The following is a 16,957-nucleotide window of genomic DNA, read 5'->3' as shown; positions in this document are numbered from 1 at the left end:
CGCCTTCAGTCGCTCGGGCTGTACGGCTGAGGCTGCCCCGGAGCCGTGCCTGGCATTCCCTGAGTACAGCTCACACAAACTGTACTCCGGCAATGGGGTACCGAGCAGTTGGCATTGGATGGGAACTGTAAATTATTACCTAAGCTAATGTGGTAATGCGCGTCTATTCTTTCCTCTTCTTTATTGCTTTTTGATGTATATGTAATACTATTTTTCAATAAAAATTCCAAAATAATAATTTTATTTTATGGACGCTTTAGATGTACTTTCCATTACAGTTAAAATGTGGCTATTTTATGGAGCTAAAAATATATAAAAAAACTACCCAAAATTTTATATCTTTGTATTATAGACACACTCTGTTGAGTCTAATTTAGAGAGGTTCTACCTGTGTCAGCTTCAGACAAACCCAAAGCACCGTGGGCCCGGCAGGGGTGAGAGGTCCCTCCTGAGGGGCCCCTCATGGCAGCCGCCTCAGTAAAAAACTACCCGAAATTTTGTATCTTTGTGTTGTACACAGTCTGTTGAGTCTAATTTAGAAAGCTTCTACCTGTGTCAGCTTTAGACAAACCTAAAGCACCGTGGGCCCGGCAGGGGTGAGGGGTCCCTCCTGAGGGGCCCCTCATGGCGGCCGCCTCAGTTGGTGCCCGTTTCTCTCCCTGCCCTGTGAGAGGCTGGCGAGCACCTTGGTACAACCTGCCCTATGCTGTGTGTTAGATCTTGTTCTGGTTAATTAATAGTAGGCTTTCCTGATGCATTGTTCCTCAGTGTTTTTTCAATTTGTAATTAATTGGGCTAATGTTGTACCCCTGCTCTGTATCTGTTATTTGACTTTTCCTCAAGCCGACCTGCCTGGAGCAGACTTGGAAGCTGGGATAGTTTCCATCTTTCTCCAGGTAACCAAAGGTCCTCAAATAATTATTTACTGCTCAGGGGAAGGGAGATAACTGGTACTTGTGTGGATCTGAGCAATAGCATATTTTCCTAGAAGATGGCAACTTAATACTGAAAAATCTCAAGTGAAAAATACAGAAAAGCTGCATGACCTAAGAACAGATTTTGCTCAAACTTGAGTTGAATAGGGATGTTTACAAGCTGCTTTTTTATTCCAGGAAACAGTTCCTTATTCCCGGGAATGGTTTTATGAAAGCAGAGCATCTCCTGTGGTTATGATAGCCCAAAGGTTCCAGTGCCCTGCCCTGCCAACCACAGCCCAGGTAAAGAGTCAGGATGACTGAAGGAGAGGGCCCTGTTGTGTTGTCTAACAGTGGGAAATGGGGAAAAACGAAAAGGGGGAGGGATCTGAATGAAAATTTGTCATCATTTAGAGCTCTGGTGCCACTATAATGAACTTCCTACTGTATTTTAGGTAAATACTATTAGAAGATTGAATTAATACAATCTACTTATATTCAGCATGTAAATTACTGAAGAAGGGGGAGCTAATTACAGGAAATCAACAGAAAATATCAATGAAAGGAACAGTTCAAAACCACAAGAAAGAAATCAGTGTTGATAACTATTATTTTCTCCAAGCATAATTATCAGCAGCTGAACATGTAAATCTGTGTTTTGCAATTGTGAAATTATATTGACAAGTAAATGCAGGAACTCTTCTCTATAAATATTTATGGTATGTTACTCTGTAGGCCAAGAGCTAAATATCTCCTCTTCAAGGAAAAGAAAAGGTTCATTCTCATAATGGTGTCTACCTTAAAGATAAATTAGCTATAATTTGTTGTTCTGAACATAATATTTCCTTTTAAGAAGAAACAGTAAATCAGTTTATAGCTTTGTAGTAGCTGAATACTTTAGTAGATGAGAAGCTTTCAAAGCACATAATGAATAAGAGATCCACATAATGAATAATAGAGATCCATCTTTAGTATGTCATAAAAAGAGTATATAATTTCTGTGAGTAGAAATCCTCCTGTAGGTGTGCGTAGATACCGGTAAATGTAATAAGAATCTCACTGGTGGATGGTTTCTTACTGTTAACATTTGTTACTTGTAATAACAGCCAAAAACTTGGCTGGTTTGGATCTTTTCTTAAGAGGATTGAGTCTCCTATGTCATTTACTTTCATTTTGTTAGGGAGACCTATCAGGTTATGTTTAGATACATCTGCTGTATTTGTTTTCTCCATCTTTGGTTCCAGTTGGTGCAATCAAATCATTATTTATTCAAAGAATTAGTGGGAAAAGTAGTAAGGGTTGGTGTTTGAGATTATAAAAATAGGAGATACCACTCAATGGATATTCTTTGCATCATCGTGTACATCTCCTACATCACTCTTGTTTGAGTGATGCAGTCATTCTGATACCTGAGGAGAATACAGTCCTACAGCTGTCTGAAGCAAGACACTTCCTATTTATCAATACTTTATTTATGTATTTGTGGAACAGAGTTAGAATCCTCAGCAGATAGTTTTGTCATGATCAGTAATAAATGTGATACAGCCTTTAAACATGCAGACATATTTCTCAGCAATTACAGTTGTGGTTCCTGTACTCAACCAGCCTAGGGATCAAGGGTGTATATGCCCAGCTCTGTTCCTTGTGGTGCACATCTTGCCTCCTAAAGTTTGTGGTTGTTGCTAACCAGCAGTTCCTTACCCATTTTTCAGATGAACAACAAATTTCTTTTACTGTACTTTCCCTTTCTTCCCTCCTGCCACATGTAACATGAATCACCTTGTTGCTTTTTACTTGCCCAGTATCAAATAAGCGTGTGAGTGTCAACAGGAAAACAAGCAGAGAATTTCTGTTCTCTGCAAGGAGGCAGGAATGGACTGGGAATGGGGAGTAATTAGATCTGGAGCCTGTTTCATTTAGCCACCAGAGGACTCTGGTTCTGAAGCAGGTTAGCACAAAACAGGAGTTAAAACTGCTTCCCCCCTGACCTTGGGACCATGCAGCATCTTTATATCCTACAAGAATTATGCATTTATCTTTTAATCCCATTATATAAATCACTGCTTGAATCTGCTTGTTTGCATTTTTTAACCTGGCTGTATTGCTATTTCTCATTCTTGTTGAAAGCAGGATCCTGGAGACACAAGTAAGAGAACAATCTGCTGAACTGCAGCTGCAGCTTCTTGCAGCACCCTTGATTTTTGTAAAGTATCAAAAAAACCTTTTATTACAAACACCAGAAAAAAAGTCAGGAATCTGAGGGATTGTCTCTTTTCAGTCACACTAAATCTGCTTAAAGAGCTTCAGTATTTCTTCTATAAGGTGAAATTCGAACCACAGCAGACGTTCCTTTGTGCTGAGCTGGATTCTTTCAAGCATCCACTCTCAAAAGTTAGCACAATTTCTACAAACTTCTTAGGGAAATATCCTTTAAGTAATATTTTTAAGCTATGATTTTTAGTCTTATTAAAAATGTATGTTAAACAATAAAGTGTGACAGTTTCATTTAAGGACTCTTTAATGGCCCTGGGGCCGTAATTATGATATGAAAAGGATATTTTCTACAGAAATAAACTGTTAGAAAAATCTTTTTGCTGTAGATGGAAAGTAAAAGATTGGTATCTCCAGGAAAAATGTAAATGATGGCATTTGTTTTGAGCTATTTTAGGGTAGTGTGTAGTGAGTAACTAGCAGTCACAGGTTTGTCTAATCTGAATTCCTGCATTAGAAATAAATTAGTATGAAAGCATATGTGAGTTTAAAAAGCTGCTGCTTGCCTGAAGCTTTTCATTCTGGAATCTGCCCTCAGCATCATGTTCTTGGCCCAAGGTACCATAAATTGGTTGATCCCTAAGGTGTGTGTTTAGACTCACTTGTGTGGTAAGATTTAATGGAGGCTTTGGCACTGTAATATTTGAAGACATGTTTGGATTTAGAATTTTGCATAAACCCCCAAAACTACTCTCATTTGGTAGATCTGTGGAGTTTAATTATTTTTTTTACTTTAGCTAAAATGTTTTAGACACTGAATGAAGTTTTTAATTTTATGGGAAAATAGGAAAAAGAGCGAGCTGTAGATAATCACAGTAAATGTAGTTAACAGAACATAGCAGGCAGAAGGCTGCAATTAGTAGCAAGTTGAAAAGCTGACAGGCTCTAAGAAAACTGATATGAAATAATAAAAAACTATTAGAAGTGGTGCAATTTATGTAAAGAAATGTAACAAAGCCTTTGAAACAGGCTTTGAATAAAGGTTATGAGATGTTCTGCTGGTAATGATTGTGAGGTAAGGCTTTTTTTGATTTGGTTTGGATTCAGTGCTGGAAGATGGGAGGAACAATAGGACTACCAGTTTAATGTTTGCACCAAAAAGTATTGTTTGACATGATTTGTTACCAGTTATATGACTAAAAAAAAGGGGCCCTGTCATACAGTTGCTTAAACTCACTGGGATGACTAGCAAGGAGCATCCAGAATTAGTGCACCCCTCTGTTCATTTTAAGTAAATACAGGTTTTATGGTGAAACATTCACTTTCTTGCCTTACAAATAAATAGGTGGGGGAGTACACAGCCCTGGGTAGTTTCACATTTCCATAGTCTTACTGTGAATTAAACCTGAAACATCCTGTCCCCAGCATGCTCCACTCACACCAAGGCTGGTTTGCCTTGCAGTGCTCTTGGTCACTGTTGGACCTTAGTAACAACATGGCTTTGGTTTGGCCTCTCTGATATTTCTGCTTGGGATCTTGTGACTGTGCAGATTGTAGTGACAGTGTCTTCAACTCTGAGGTTGCAAATTTCTGAAAGATACCAGTCCTAATTGCAGAGCAAAGGATGTGAACAGTATGTGAGCTTTATTTGGCTTTTATATTCCTTTATTGCTTAGTGAGCCTGTCAACGCCCAGAAATCTTATCCTGTAGCTGCAAAAAGCAGCCCATCCCAGCACAAATATTCCGTCTGGGTCTAGTGCAGGCTTGTGCAACTTGCATGCAGGTAGATTTAGGCATAAAAGGATCACACCATCTTGTAAGGTGCAGCATGTAGAAACCATTTCAAGATGAAGGTTTTTTCTGCTGAACTCCATGTAAGTTGCTGGCCTCGTTTGTTAGGATTTATTTCTTGAAACTTGAAGTCAACCTAGAAATGTACCAGGATGGCAAAGGCAGGTTCTGTGTCAAGCTATTACAGCTTGACATTCATGAGCCTGTTGTTCAAGTGACAAGACCACAGCTGACAGTTGCAGGGAACACAGTTTATCACAATGATGTGAGTTTTCTGTTACAGTCACACAATAGAGAGTCCAAAGCAACTCTTCTCCACCAATTCCCACTGATAAATTCCCCTTACTTCACAGTCTGGCTTCCCTTCTGGCAGTAACAATCTGCCCTTGTTACTGGAGGAGTGATCTGCCACTGGAGAATGCTTGATTGTGTCAAAATAATTTGCTAACCATCAGCAAGTTTAAGGAAAATTATAGGAAAAACAAAACAAAAAAATCTTTCATAAATGCAGTGTATACAGAAGACAGATAAATTTGAGGTTATCTGTTTATTCACTGAAAGTACAAGACTTTGAGAATGAGCAGCCATTTCCTTCCAGGAGACCAGCCAGTTACCCAGCCACTAAACGCCAAAGATGCAACTCAATCAAGGTAATTAGCAGTTCTCTAATTGGTTTCCTTCATATAGCATCTAAAACACTTTAGATGACCTGAAGAAGAAAAAGAAGGGTTTTCTTGCAGCAGAGTTTTCTTTATCATGTTACTGGCAAGTTGGTTGCAAGGAAGAGATCTTGTGGCTTTCTGCAGAGAATTGTTCGAACAAAGGGTTCAGAGAATTATCCCAAAATGAAAGAACTAAATCAATCCTGACAAATAGAGTTTTGCTGCATATGATGACAAATTTTTACCATTGAAATACCCCCATTTTGTGTTCAGGTATTTTCAAATCAAGTTTCTGGTGATGAGAATAGAATTCTTAGAATCTCGCTTCAAATTTTTCTTTCATTTCAAGTTGCATTGTCTACAGTTATATGTTTGGATATGGTGCAAGGCACTCTGGAATACAATCCACACTTTCTACAAAGTTAATATTTGCTATCTTAGATACTCCTAGTCACTATGGCTCTCTTTGTACCATTAAGTAGAACATTTTAGATGATGTTCTCTGGCTCCGAAGGCCATGGCACAGCATGGCTTGCATCTCTCTTCCTCCTCCAGACAGGGTGGTCATTAATATCATCTCCAGTGACAGCCTCTGCCCTGCATTGTCCCAGGCAAGTGCCAGTTCATACAGAGCCATGCCAGGGAAGGTGCTCACAGTGGGTGGCTTGAGCCATTCTCTGGATTTTGTTTAGTTTACCAGTACAGAAGTAGCCTAAATAGCTGAACTGGTCTCTCTTACATCCTGGGAAGTAATTTGTTCAGTCATGTGTAGAAACTTCCATATTATACCATAGGCCTGCTCTGGTGAGGTGCAGGAAGTGCTGCTGTAGTTGTGGTGCTGGAGGAGGTGCTTAGCTGTTGCAGTGCTGGATTTCATAGGTAGAGTTGACTTTAAGGCATTTCCTAGTAATTTATCTGTGTTTTCTGTAAGAAAATAGCTTTGTTGAATGTTCTTTTTCAAAACTAGACTTAGTAAAATTAGAATTGCTTCAACTTGTGTGAATGAATTTGTGGAAATCTTGGCAAAAGAAAAGATTTGCATCTTAAAGCATTGGGAACTCATTAAAATTCTTCTCATGGATAATTAAAGAAAAGTGAATTAAAAAGAAAGTTTAACAGTAAGCAGCTCACAGGCACTGCGACATTTCGAGCATGTTAAAATCAGAAAGAAATAGCTTTTGTAGAGGTAGACTCCTCCTCTTGTATTACGTGTTGTTTTTTCTAACAAATAACCAGTTACTGTTGGTTTCTTTGGTTCTCCAAGTAGCTCATTTATGCCTGATCTGCACAGTTCTTCAGCATATTTGTGGCCAGCTTTGCAGGGTTTGTCAGCATGCCTAACAGTGGAGAGACTCTCACAACACAACTGCAGACTGAAAATGCAAGGAATGTTTCAGGAAGCTGTGAAAATGGGTAAAGTACCTTAAGCATTTATTTTAACAAACTCATATACCAATTTTCCCCAGCTTAAGTTTCTCTTGTACTGCTGTGCAGATGCACAAGAATTTTTCCTGGTATCTCTACTATCTAATGAAGAATAAGGTGTATCTTTTGAGGCTAGAATAAGAGAAAATTCTTAATGAAGATTATAAATAGGCTTATTCTCCTATGCTAAATCCTACTTTGACTTTAAACCTAATAGCATCATTGAGTAGGTAATATGTTGCTTGTATCTTATTGGCATGTAGGATACCCCTGTAGAATGTTTCTTTTATAGCACGGAGGCTATTTAGCCTCTTCTCTTCTGGATTTGAGGGAGTAATCCTCAGGTAATAATTGATCTTTGTGACAGACCATCTTCTTCCTGTCAAAGGCAACAGAACTTAACCAGGTAACCCATCTCTTAGAGGTGGGAGTGGGGAAGTCGGTTTTAGAGGAGTGTATTTTGATGTTTTTGTTACCTCTTACAAAAATAATCCCGCTGGCTGCTGTCTCCTCCCTTCTGTCCTAGGCAGCACAAAAAGAACACATTGTTTCTTCTACCTGTTGATCTATCACTGGAATGGTATCTTCTAAGAGAGAAATCTCCCCATCTCTAGAGTTTTTGGAAGTACTTAAGATTAGAACAAGACATCTCATGGGAAATATTTTAGCTTCTGATTGTTAGAAGTTTGTCAGTATTGCTAAGGACTAATATCCATTTCCAGAGACTGAATTTAGTCTTCTGTTAAGTTATATCTAACTTCACATTTATTTAGGGAATAACTTGCATGTTATGTCTCTTGGAAGATATGTTTGATCCTTTCAGGTAAAAGATTGGTTGGGATAATTTCTGCCATAATGGTTTCTTCTGTTCTGGGCTTTGTAATCCTGGATAAGAATCATGAGGAGCAATCCAAAGACTTAAGGTTTTCAGGACAGGAAGAAGTTGAAGAAATCTTTGAAAACTATTGAATGTATTGTTGTTGCTTCTGGAATCCCAATGTAGTTAAGTACTAGAATTGTAATTTTTTGGTTTAATCTGTCCAAAGATCATAAACCATTATTTGACTTGTGATCTGTATACGTACATGTACACTCCGACTCATGAAAGTTAGGATTTTGCTAAGTTAGTAATAATGCCTCTATTTTAGTCCATGCATGCTTCTATTTGTGACATACTTAATTAAAAAGAAAATTAAAATCTGAGTTTTCTTTGTTAAGGAAAAAAGTTAAAGGAGAATTTAAAAGTACAGTGGTTTGCATCCACTGCAAACAGGAAGTTTAAGGTTCCTGTATTAGAAATATGTTTAGCATTTGGGTTTTTACTGAATTTCTGATGGAAGAATATCAGACCCTAGAACTCAAAATACTTTTGATGTATTCAAAGTCTTTGGCATAAAACATCTATGTTTGTTTTTGAAGATGCCAGTGCATGTTGCCATGTTTATGCTGTTGCATTAAATGCTGTTGTTTACCTGGTGTGGTTTGAAGTTAGGTGGCAAACTTCTGTCCCTTTTTTAGTATGCTGGAAGTAGGATTCCAACTAGAAAGGACTAGACAAAGAAAATAAAAACGTATCAAATGGACATAGGAAAGGAAGATCTTTTATAAGGCTGAAATTGAATCAGTATGACCTTAAAAATGAGGCAGAGATGAAATAATGAGTTCTGTGTGACCTAACTTTGCTACATTCCCTGCAAATAGCCATACAGAGACAGATACTGGGAGATTTCTGCTTTAGGTCTGGGTTTTTGCTGCACAGGGGAGGACAGAGCCAAAAAATCTGTACCAAGGTCAGGGCAGGGTTGTAGTATGCTCCCAGTTGCTGAATAGAGCCTTTTTGGGGGAGAATAAAAAAGGCTCGTTACATTGTTTATTTCTTCCCATTCAGCCATGAAGTTCTCAGCTATCCCTAAAACTGCTCTGCTCACCAAAATACATGACCTGATTTTTGAGGATTTTTATTCTCAACAACAATAAAATGCTTCAGTTCTGTTTTTTGCAAGTAAAGAAATAAGTTTTACTAGAAGGTGTGTGCCAACTGTGTTATATGGTAAAACAGATCTCAGCTGTTAACTTTATCACTAGTATTTTGTTCTTTATTCAGCATTTGTTTAGCTTTTAAATATATCTTTGTGAGAGAAGAAGTTGTGTGAGTAATTTGGCAAAGACTGGTTTCTTGTGCGCTGGGAAAATCAAAGCGATTGTTGAATCAGCTGAACCTTTTTGCAAGAATAGGAACATATCTGGGCTGATCTACGGCCCTGTTTTTAAATCTCATGAGGGCATGGAAACCAATTAACAGCTAAATCTAACCTGTTCTTCAAGGGCAAAGGGGAACTTTTAAATAGAATTAATAAGGAATGTATTATAATATTGCCCTCATTTGAATAGAGGAGTAATTAGTAAATAAGATGACCAGTCAGAATAGACAGTAGTGTCCTGTAAAGGGCCATGGGGACTTCCTGTGACTCTCTACTCATCATGTTACATTACAGAAAATGAGGGTTTAAAGAACTAATGTGGTGTGGGTTACAGAAAATTACAGAAAAATGTTACATTACAGAAAATGAGGGTTTAAAGAACTAATGTGGTGTGTCATTACTGTGGGTTTTTTTCCCTTATGTCGTAAAAAATGAGAAAACATCTTCAGAACATCTTGGGTAACAGTTGGTAGCACCTCAGAGTCTGGAGATAGAGTATTTTCTTGGCTGTTAATGTGCCAGTCTCTTTAGCTGCCAATCTATCAAAGCTGTGGTGCTATGTTGATTTAAGTCAGAGTAACTTTATTGTCTTTGTCTAGAACTCTAGGTCAGATCTGTGATTCTGAATTTATTGTCTTTGTCACATGGTAGAAATGTGCTCATTTCTACAATCTGTCTCTAGGGTTCTGTTTTAAAATACTGGATTTGGTATTTTGGTCTCTTATAGGTTGCATAGGGATTTGGGAAAGGATTTCTCATGAATGGGATCCAGATGAAGATATTTAGTTTCTGAAGTCTCTAGGCAAAATACCAGAATCATTACAGTTTTCAGGGGTTACCCATAGGTAATTTAAGCCATTGCTTTTTGCTGCCAGAAGAGTTGGCAGATGAATACTTAAAGATTCCCTCTTGAATTCAAGTGTCCCAATGAGCTGTTGAAAATGTCTAACACCCAATGAAAAATTTTTAAGAATTTGCAGATGTAGACCCAAAACACTCCCCAAAGCAACTGTAATGCAGAGTAAGGCTGGTGGAATGTGTATAGCTGGGCTGGCCTGGAGAATATGCAGCAAAAGCTTGGAGGGGGGAATTCCTCAGTGTTGGAACAGAGATCAATATTTAGGACACTTGTCACCAAGACTGAAACAGCACAAGATGGACACTTGATTAGAAGAAGGATGTTTTATCATCCACTTTATAGTGGATTCCTTAAATAATTAAGCCACCGAGCTGCAGGAGTTTAGAGAAGGAATTCACTAAGTTGTCCTCAAGAGAAGCAAGTAGTAAAAGATAAAATCAAAATTTATGAAGAAGTTCTGTCTTGGAAAAAGGCATATTTTCCACTTCAGCCTTTTTTTTTTTGTGTTTATTAAATAGGATTAATATTTGATTGTTAGGAAAACCAGTTCAACAAAGAAGTGTTTGAGAAAAAAATGCTTGTGCAAATGGGGATCTGCACACATTGATTGCTCCCTAGACCTGTGTCTTACAAAATATTTCTTTGGGCAAGGCAAGCAAAGAAAGGAGTTCAATTAAAAGGTGGGGACTTTGTTGTAAGAAGTATGAAGTAACATGCCCACTGCCATGTGAGTGCAGTCTCTGGTGAGCTTGTAGGTGATGTGCCCGGAGGAGCAGCAAGGCAGAGGAAGGAGCTGCACTGCTTTAGAGCAGCACTGAGCCTTCCTGAGAGCCACTGAGTCTGGAAGCAATGCTGTCAGAGCATACCCAGGAGAAGCAGAACGGGATTGCTTTTTGGAAAAAAATCATGTAAGGGACAGAGAAATTGTAGGCACTCTGCAGACGCTGTAACTGAGCTTTCCCTCCCTATTGGCTGTGTTCTCTGTTGCAGACAGTGTGCAGGATAATTTATTTTGAGAGGACAAAAGCAGAAGAATCATGCAATCGTGCAAGTTTTATAATAAAAGCTTTGGAAGTTAAGTGGACCTGAACTGCAATAACATAGTTGACCACAGCCAGAGCTTTGCACCTTGAACATACTGTTCTTCCAAACATAGGCATCACATCACAACCTCAGCTTATCTGATAATGAATGCAGCATCTTCAACAGTGACTGTGTCTCATCCATTAAACCAGAATAAGAATAATTAATTAATAAAAATATTTTGCTGCATGTTGATCTCACATGTGGTACAACAGTACCTGGGAGCAGGGTGGGAGTGGAAAAGCTGTGTAATGAAGAAACCTCTGCAACAGAAATACCAAGAAAGGGAGGAGGAGATGGTATCTTCATTGTGAATCTGACAGCACAGGTCTGGAAGCTCAGAATGTGGCTCTGAGTGAATGTATGGTCTGAACTACCCACTGGTTTTATGACAAGAAAATGTTTGAGTCTTCTTTGTGAGCAGTTGTCAATGTGATTTCCAGATGTAAAAGTACTTTGGCTTGCTATATGTGCATAGAGGGTTTTGAGTAAATATTCTGGTGTCTAAAGGAATACCTTGTCCTGAACAATGTATTAACAATTTATGTATGTAATTATTTGTTAAACAGCTTATTTTGCACTTTATAGAAAGTCTCTCTCTCTCTCTAGAAAGGCTGATCTTTTAAATTTTTTATAATTCCTGTAGAGAGCTGACTGGTAAAAACTTAACATTGACAAGATTACAGGAGTTGAACAGGAATAGGATAGGGAATGGGAATACCAAAAGAATGAGATGTCTTTTTATTTGCTCCCATACGTAATCTGTTTAATGAATAGGTTCCCTTTAAATTTCATAATAATATGACGGCTGCATAACAGTGTTCATATTCTCTTGGTGCAGTTTCTGGTTGTAGAAATCAGTCTGCAGAAACAAGACCAAAATGTATCCTAGAACATAAATTTCATAGTTTTTAAATTTGAGAGAAAAGCTACAACCTAATTATACAGGACACTCAGTGTATTCTGTAAGGCTTATTCAAATGTGAGTTTCTGTAAAATGTTTTTTCCGAGGAGGAAAATGGTTTATTATCATATTAAAGACTGACTTAGTAGATTCTCTTCAGTTTTATGGTTTGTATTTTCACTAGATTTTACTGTGAGGAAACAATTTGGATGACAGCAATTATCTATATCTGGCCTAGAGCTTGAGGTGTAAGCAGAAATTCTAATTCCCAGAACAGGAAACAGAGCCTGTGGAAGGGAAATCTAATTCCAAAGTCCCTCAAAACAACAATAAAAAAATATGGAAATTAGTATCACGGTAAGTAGTGCCATTAATCACTAAGCATCATTATGGTAACAGAACAAACAGTTTTTCTAGTGTGCAATTAGCAAAAGAGCACTCATTTTGTAATGATAAAAGCAGAGAGATTTAGCTGTGGCATTTAGTTTCTGTAGTTACAATAAGAAGTGGCACTGTATTCAGTGGTTGCTATCAAATACACTCAGATAAAACCAGTAATTGCTATGACAGCAAATCCAGGTTGGATGCTTCTCCTCTGGTGACTCACACCCAGCAGAGGGGCTGTCAGTTACACCAGTCATTATTTTACCTCACACACACGTTGCTTCCTGGGTTACAAAGATAAATCTCACTAGGGCTGTTACAGTCATGGAAACACAGAGGGAAAGGAAGCTCTCCCTTTGTTAATCCCTTTGTTAATAGAGAATGTTCAGAATCTTGCTTTTCAGGTTGGCCTGGTGTGTGAGAACAGCTTCAGTGTGGAATAGCATCCAAGGGGCACAGGGGAGTGCTGGGAGCTGTGGGTGGGGTGGGCAGTGTTGGGCTTTGCCCCAGAGCTCTGGATAAACCAGGCAGCCTGAGCTGTCTCAGGTGAGAGCAGCGTGTTGAGTTCAGGCAGCAGATGAGGTCATGTTTGCTAGAGCAATACCTTGACATTAAAGCCCAAATTACATCAGGAAATACTGTCATTCAAAAAACACCCATGCTAATGGAGTTGTACAGAAACATGCTTTGGTTAGTTCTAGCTGGTCAGTGTTTTGGAGCTCTATCTCAGTTTGTCCTAATTGACTTGTTCAAGTGACCCCTACTGTTGAATTCAAGCTCTGTGTGATTTGTACAGGTTTTTGCTTATTATTTTTGGAGTTGTAAACTTGAGAATTCAGATGCAGAAAGTCCACCTTTAAACTGGTAGTTGGATTTTGGAAGATGCTGGCCCTGCACTAATAACACTGAATAATTTATGCAGAACCTCAATCTTCATAAAAAATTTAAGAGCCAAAGTCCAGATCTCTGAAGAATTTTGGTTTTGCTGGGGCATCTTGGCACCATGCCATGGTTCTGCAGTGCCTTTTCTCCTTGCTGCAATTCATGCTCAGTAAGCTCTTGATCAAGCAGCCCCACCAAATTCTGCTCAGTTCAGTCTTGAACAATTCCAGATACCATAACCATTCTTGGATATTTACTTAATTTTTAAAGAAATAACTCCTAATAAAAGGTTAGAGTCATCAAAGCCACATTCTTTCACTCACAAGCAATGGTTCTGAATATACACAGAAGTAAGAATTATGTAGCATGGAGTGTTACCAACTTTAACACTCACAAAGATACTGAATGTGTAGGGATCCTTCTGGAAGTTTTGCACATTGAAGCATTACCAGAGGAAGTCCAGAAGTTCAAATGTTGGTTGGCTGTTTTTCTATAAAGAGAATATAATGTAAACTGAACCAGTGGCCTATAATAGATAAGAATGAAGCAAGCTAAAGAGATATTAATCTGGGAAAAGTAATTACTAGTGTTTATTAAGGTTTTGAATATCATCAAATGAGGCTCTTCTGGTACATTACTAATCAGAGTTGTTTTATTCAGAAGGCTTTTCTGCTGTTTGTTTTCATCAAAAAATTTTGGTTATCTTTGGACCAAGACTTCGGGTTATTTGTTTTGTAAAATGATTAAAAGCTTTTTTATTCACAAGATATTTAAAGGAAAAGGTTCCACTGGATTGTTAAACATCAAATATAGTTTTTCTTTAAAATAGGAAAAGAATCAAGAATTATATCAGGTGTTTTGAGATGGCAGACAACCATATGTTCTTAAGTTATTTCAGATGGGGATTTTTGGTTTTATTCCCAAATAGATCTTCCTGGTCTTTCATTCTGTCTTTGCAATCCCACTTCATTAAGTCACCATTTCTTCCACATATCAAACACAGGCTTACCTTTCAAAATGTGGGATAATCCCCTTCTATATTTAAATTACTCAGTTTCTCTTCAGCATCTGCCTTCACCAAGCCAGTGACTATTTTCAGATCCTCATTTTGCTTATCAGACAAGCCCTTTCATGTTTCATGCCATTATGCCATTAACAAGAGAGGAAATGTCCTCACAGGCAAGATTAGTGATGACTCCTTGTTTTCCTTCAGCTGCTTTTGTGACTGTGTCCTGCTCTGAGGGTACCTCTGGGGAAGAGTGAGGCAGGAAAAGAACTGTGGTTGCCACTCCTGAAGGGTGAAGAGTTACATGGTCTGCTCCATTATTGTAAAGGAGATACAGCTTGCTTAAGGCTTTTGTGACAATAATGAATTCTAGGAGTGTCCCACATATATAAGTATTTTACAAGTGTGGTTGTTAATATGAAATGGGAAATAGTGCCTGATGTAGAGTTTGGTCCTGCTGTTTGCTCCCTGTCACCACTGTGTAAAAACTGCTTTTGAGGTTGTATTTATTTGGAAGCTGTGAAAGGTATTGTTTCAACTTTCTTTTTCTACATTTTGAGTTCATTTATTACACTGTGGGGGGAAGGACTTCCTGAGCTTCACTCAGGATTCTTCTGTTGTATGTATGGAGAAAGAATGAAGGAAGTTCTAGCTTCTTCTTAGCCTCTAAAGGCTTCTGATTCCCACCATTTGTTCTATGAAATGAAATTAGCTAAATTAAAAAATCTTTATGCTGCTATTCTTGCATAATCTGTAGTGCATTGCTGTATTTGGTAATTTCTAAATGCTTATTGTTTGGGTATTTTGCCCATGGAATTCTTAGCAGTCTGTCACCTTACAGACTTTTTGGGTTGGAGTTTGTATTTGTACTTTAAACTTGGTCTGTTTACTTTTAGGAAAAGTTAATTTCATTCATGTGTTAATGATAATTTGTTGTGTTGGTGACATTGCTGAGAAACTTTAGTAGTAGTAGTGGTAGTGCTATTAGTAGTATTTTTAAAATTGCTTTCTCTTCCTGGTCTAAAAAAAAAGCCCTGACTCCAGAGCTTCATCAGGTATCAACAGTGACAATTTACAAGGTGTTGTTATAGTAGCAGTGTCAGTATGATCAGGGTTAAGATTGGTAACTCATCATTCATACTTGTATGGTTCGTGGCCTCTCGGTGGAAGTTCAGAGTTAGTGTCTTCATCTGGTATATTCAGTGATGTTTTAACCAAAAGTGTGAAACAAAGAATGTCATCCTTAGGGCAAGGCATTTCCATTGCATTAGGTCATAGTGGAGTGTGCAAGAGTCAAAATGTATTTGATAGATCAGAATTTTCTAATTCCACCTGCTTGTATTTCAAAGTGCTTGCAAGCTGTGTTTTTGTTTACCTTTTGATATCTATTTTGCATATTTGTACATTGATTTTAGTAGATCCTGCTAGTGCTCCTGGATAACATCTTAATAGTTCTATTTGCTTTTAGAACCTTTCCAGATGCAGAGACTGTCTGCAGGGATCTGCTGTCTCATTTGGAGGAGACCCAGGGTGAAGGCATAGAGCCAGCAGGTAAATATGTAAAAGATGATCCTTGGAAATTTGAGCTCTTCTTAGGTTTTTGTGGGGTTTTTTTTTGTTTTGTTTTGGTGTTGTGTTTTGGTTTTTTTGGGGAGGGGGGGTGGGTTTTTTTTTAATGTTATTTTTATGCCTATTCTAGCAGGTTTTGACTGACAATTTCTCAAGGCTCAGTTAATGAAAGACAAAATTAAAACAGAAGTGAGTCAGAGCAGCTGAAAATTCTTCAGGAGTTGCCCGAAAACTTGCATGTGTTTCTGCCAGTGTTTGTCTGTATTTGAAATGATGGCTAGATAAAAATTAAAAATAGCATGATCCTATAGAGAATCATGCAAATTGTTGTGTTACCTTTGGCATCACAGCCTACTCACCAGCTGTCACCTGGGGAGGATTTAGTGTGCAGTGTAATGACTGGAGGCTTTAAAGGAATATCTGTGCTTTGGTCAATTCTGTGTTGCATCAGAGCATGTGCACACTGGTGTCATTGAATCCAACTGCAGTGCTGAATGCCTTGCCTGGGTGTGCTACCATGGGGCTTAAAGGAGGTTTGCTAGAAAAACTTTGGAAGGTTTGCAGCCCTAAGAGAGTTCCCTATTGCCTTGCAGAGGCTGCTACTGGTATCTTAATGTGCTTATTACAACAAAACAATTGTTCTAGGAGAAAACTGAAACAGTGAGCACATAGCTATCTGATCTATGTAGGAATCTTGCATGCAGACTTTATAGTGTGTATAAATATTTATCTGTATGGATATATAGTTACTTTTCAGTAGGCAGGTCTTTGTTACACAGTGGGGTTCTTTCCAAGAAGTGAACTGCTAGGTGTATGCTTTCAGTGAGCAGGAAATAAATGTGGATGAATAAAGGCATTAACAAACTCCTGTTTTCAAATTTACAGGATATCTTATTGTACTGTTTGAGCTACCCGTTCTCTATGTAGATTGTCACTGAGACTGATTCTGCAGAGTGCTTGTGTGCCTGTGAAGGCTCTGACCTATTTTCCTAAGCATTTATCTGGGACAGTGGTTAATGCTGCCAGCACCTTACCTGCTTCTCTCCCAGAGGTTGCTGCACTTTA

The 16,957-nt window shown here is 38.3% G+C and overlaps 1 protein-coding gene across 3 annotated transcripts in view; it reads left to right on the top strand.

The window, feature by feature from the left end:
• The first annotated feature begins 6,873 nt into the window (after positions 1-6,873).
• ACSBG1 (acyl-CoA synthetase bubblegum family member 1) overlaps positions 6,874-16,957 on the top strand; it is a 34,133-nt gene continuing 24,049 nt past the window's right edge. For 2 of the 3 annotated variants that reach the window (XM_031055858.1, XM_031055857.1), the window contains exons 1-2: positions 6,874-6,992; positions 15,792-15,874. In XM_031055858.1, the coding sequence (XP_030911718.1) occupies positions 6,913-6,992; positions 15,792-15,874 (163 nt within the window). In that variant the 5' untranslated portion in view covers positions 6,874-6,912. Of the gene's footprint in view, positions 6,993-15,775; positions 15,875-16,957 lie in introns of all 3 variants that reach the window. The other variant, XM_031055859.1, reaches the window with a different exon arrangement.

The sequence above is a fragment of the Geospiza fortis genome, unplaced genomic scaffold (assembly GCF_000277835.1).
Source record: "Geospiza fortis unplaced genomic scaffold, GeoFor_1.0 scaffold171, whole genome shotgun sequence".
In the NCBI taxonomy this organism is placed as follows: domain Eukaryota; kingdom Metazoa; phylum Chordata; class Aves; order Passeriformes; family Thraupidae; genus Geospiza; species Geospiza fortis.
Note: the sequence above shows the minus strand (reverse complement) of the source record. Positions and strands in the feature narration are given on the sequence as shown.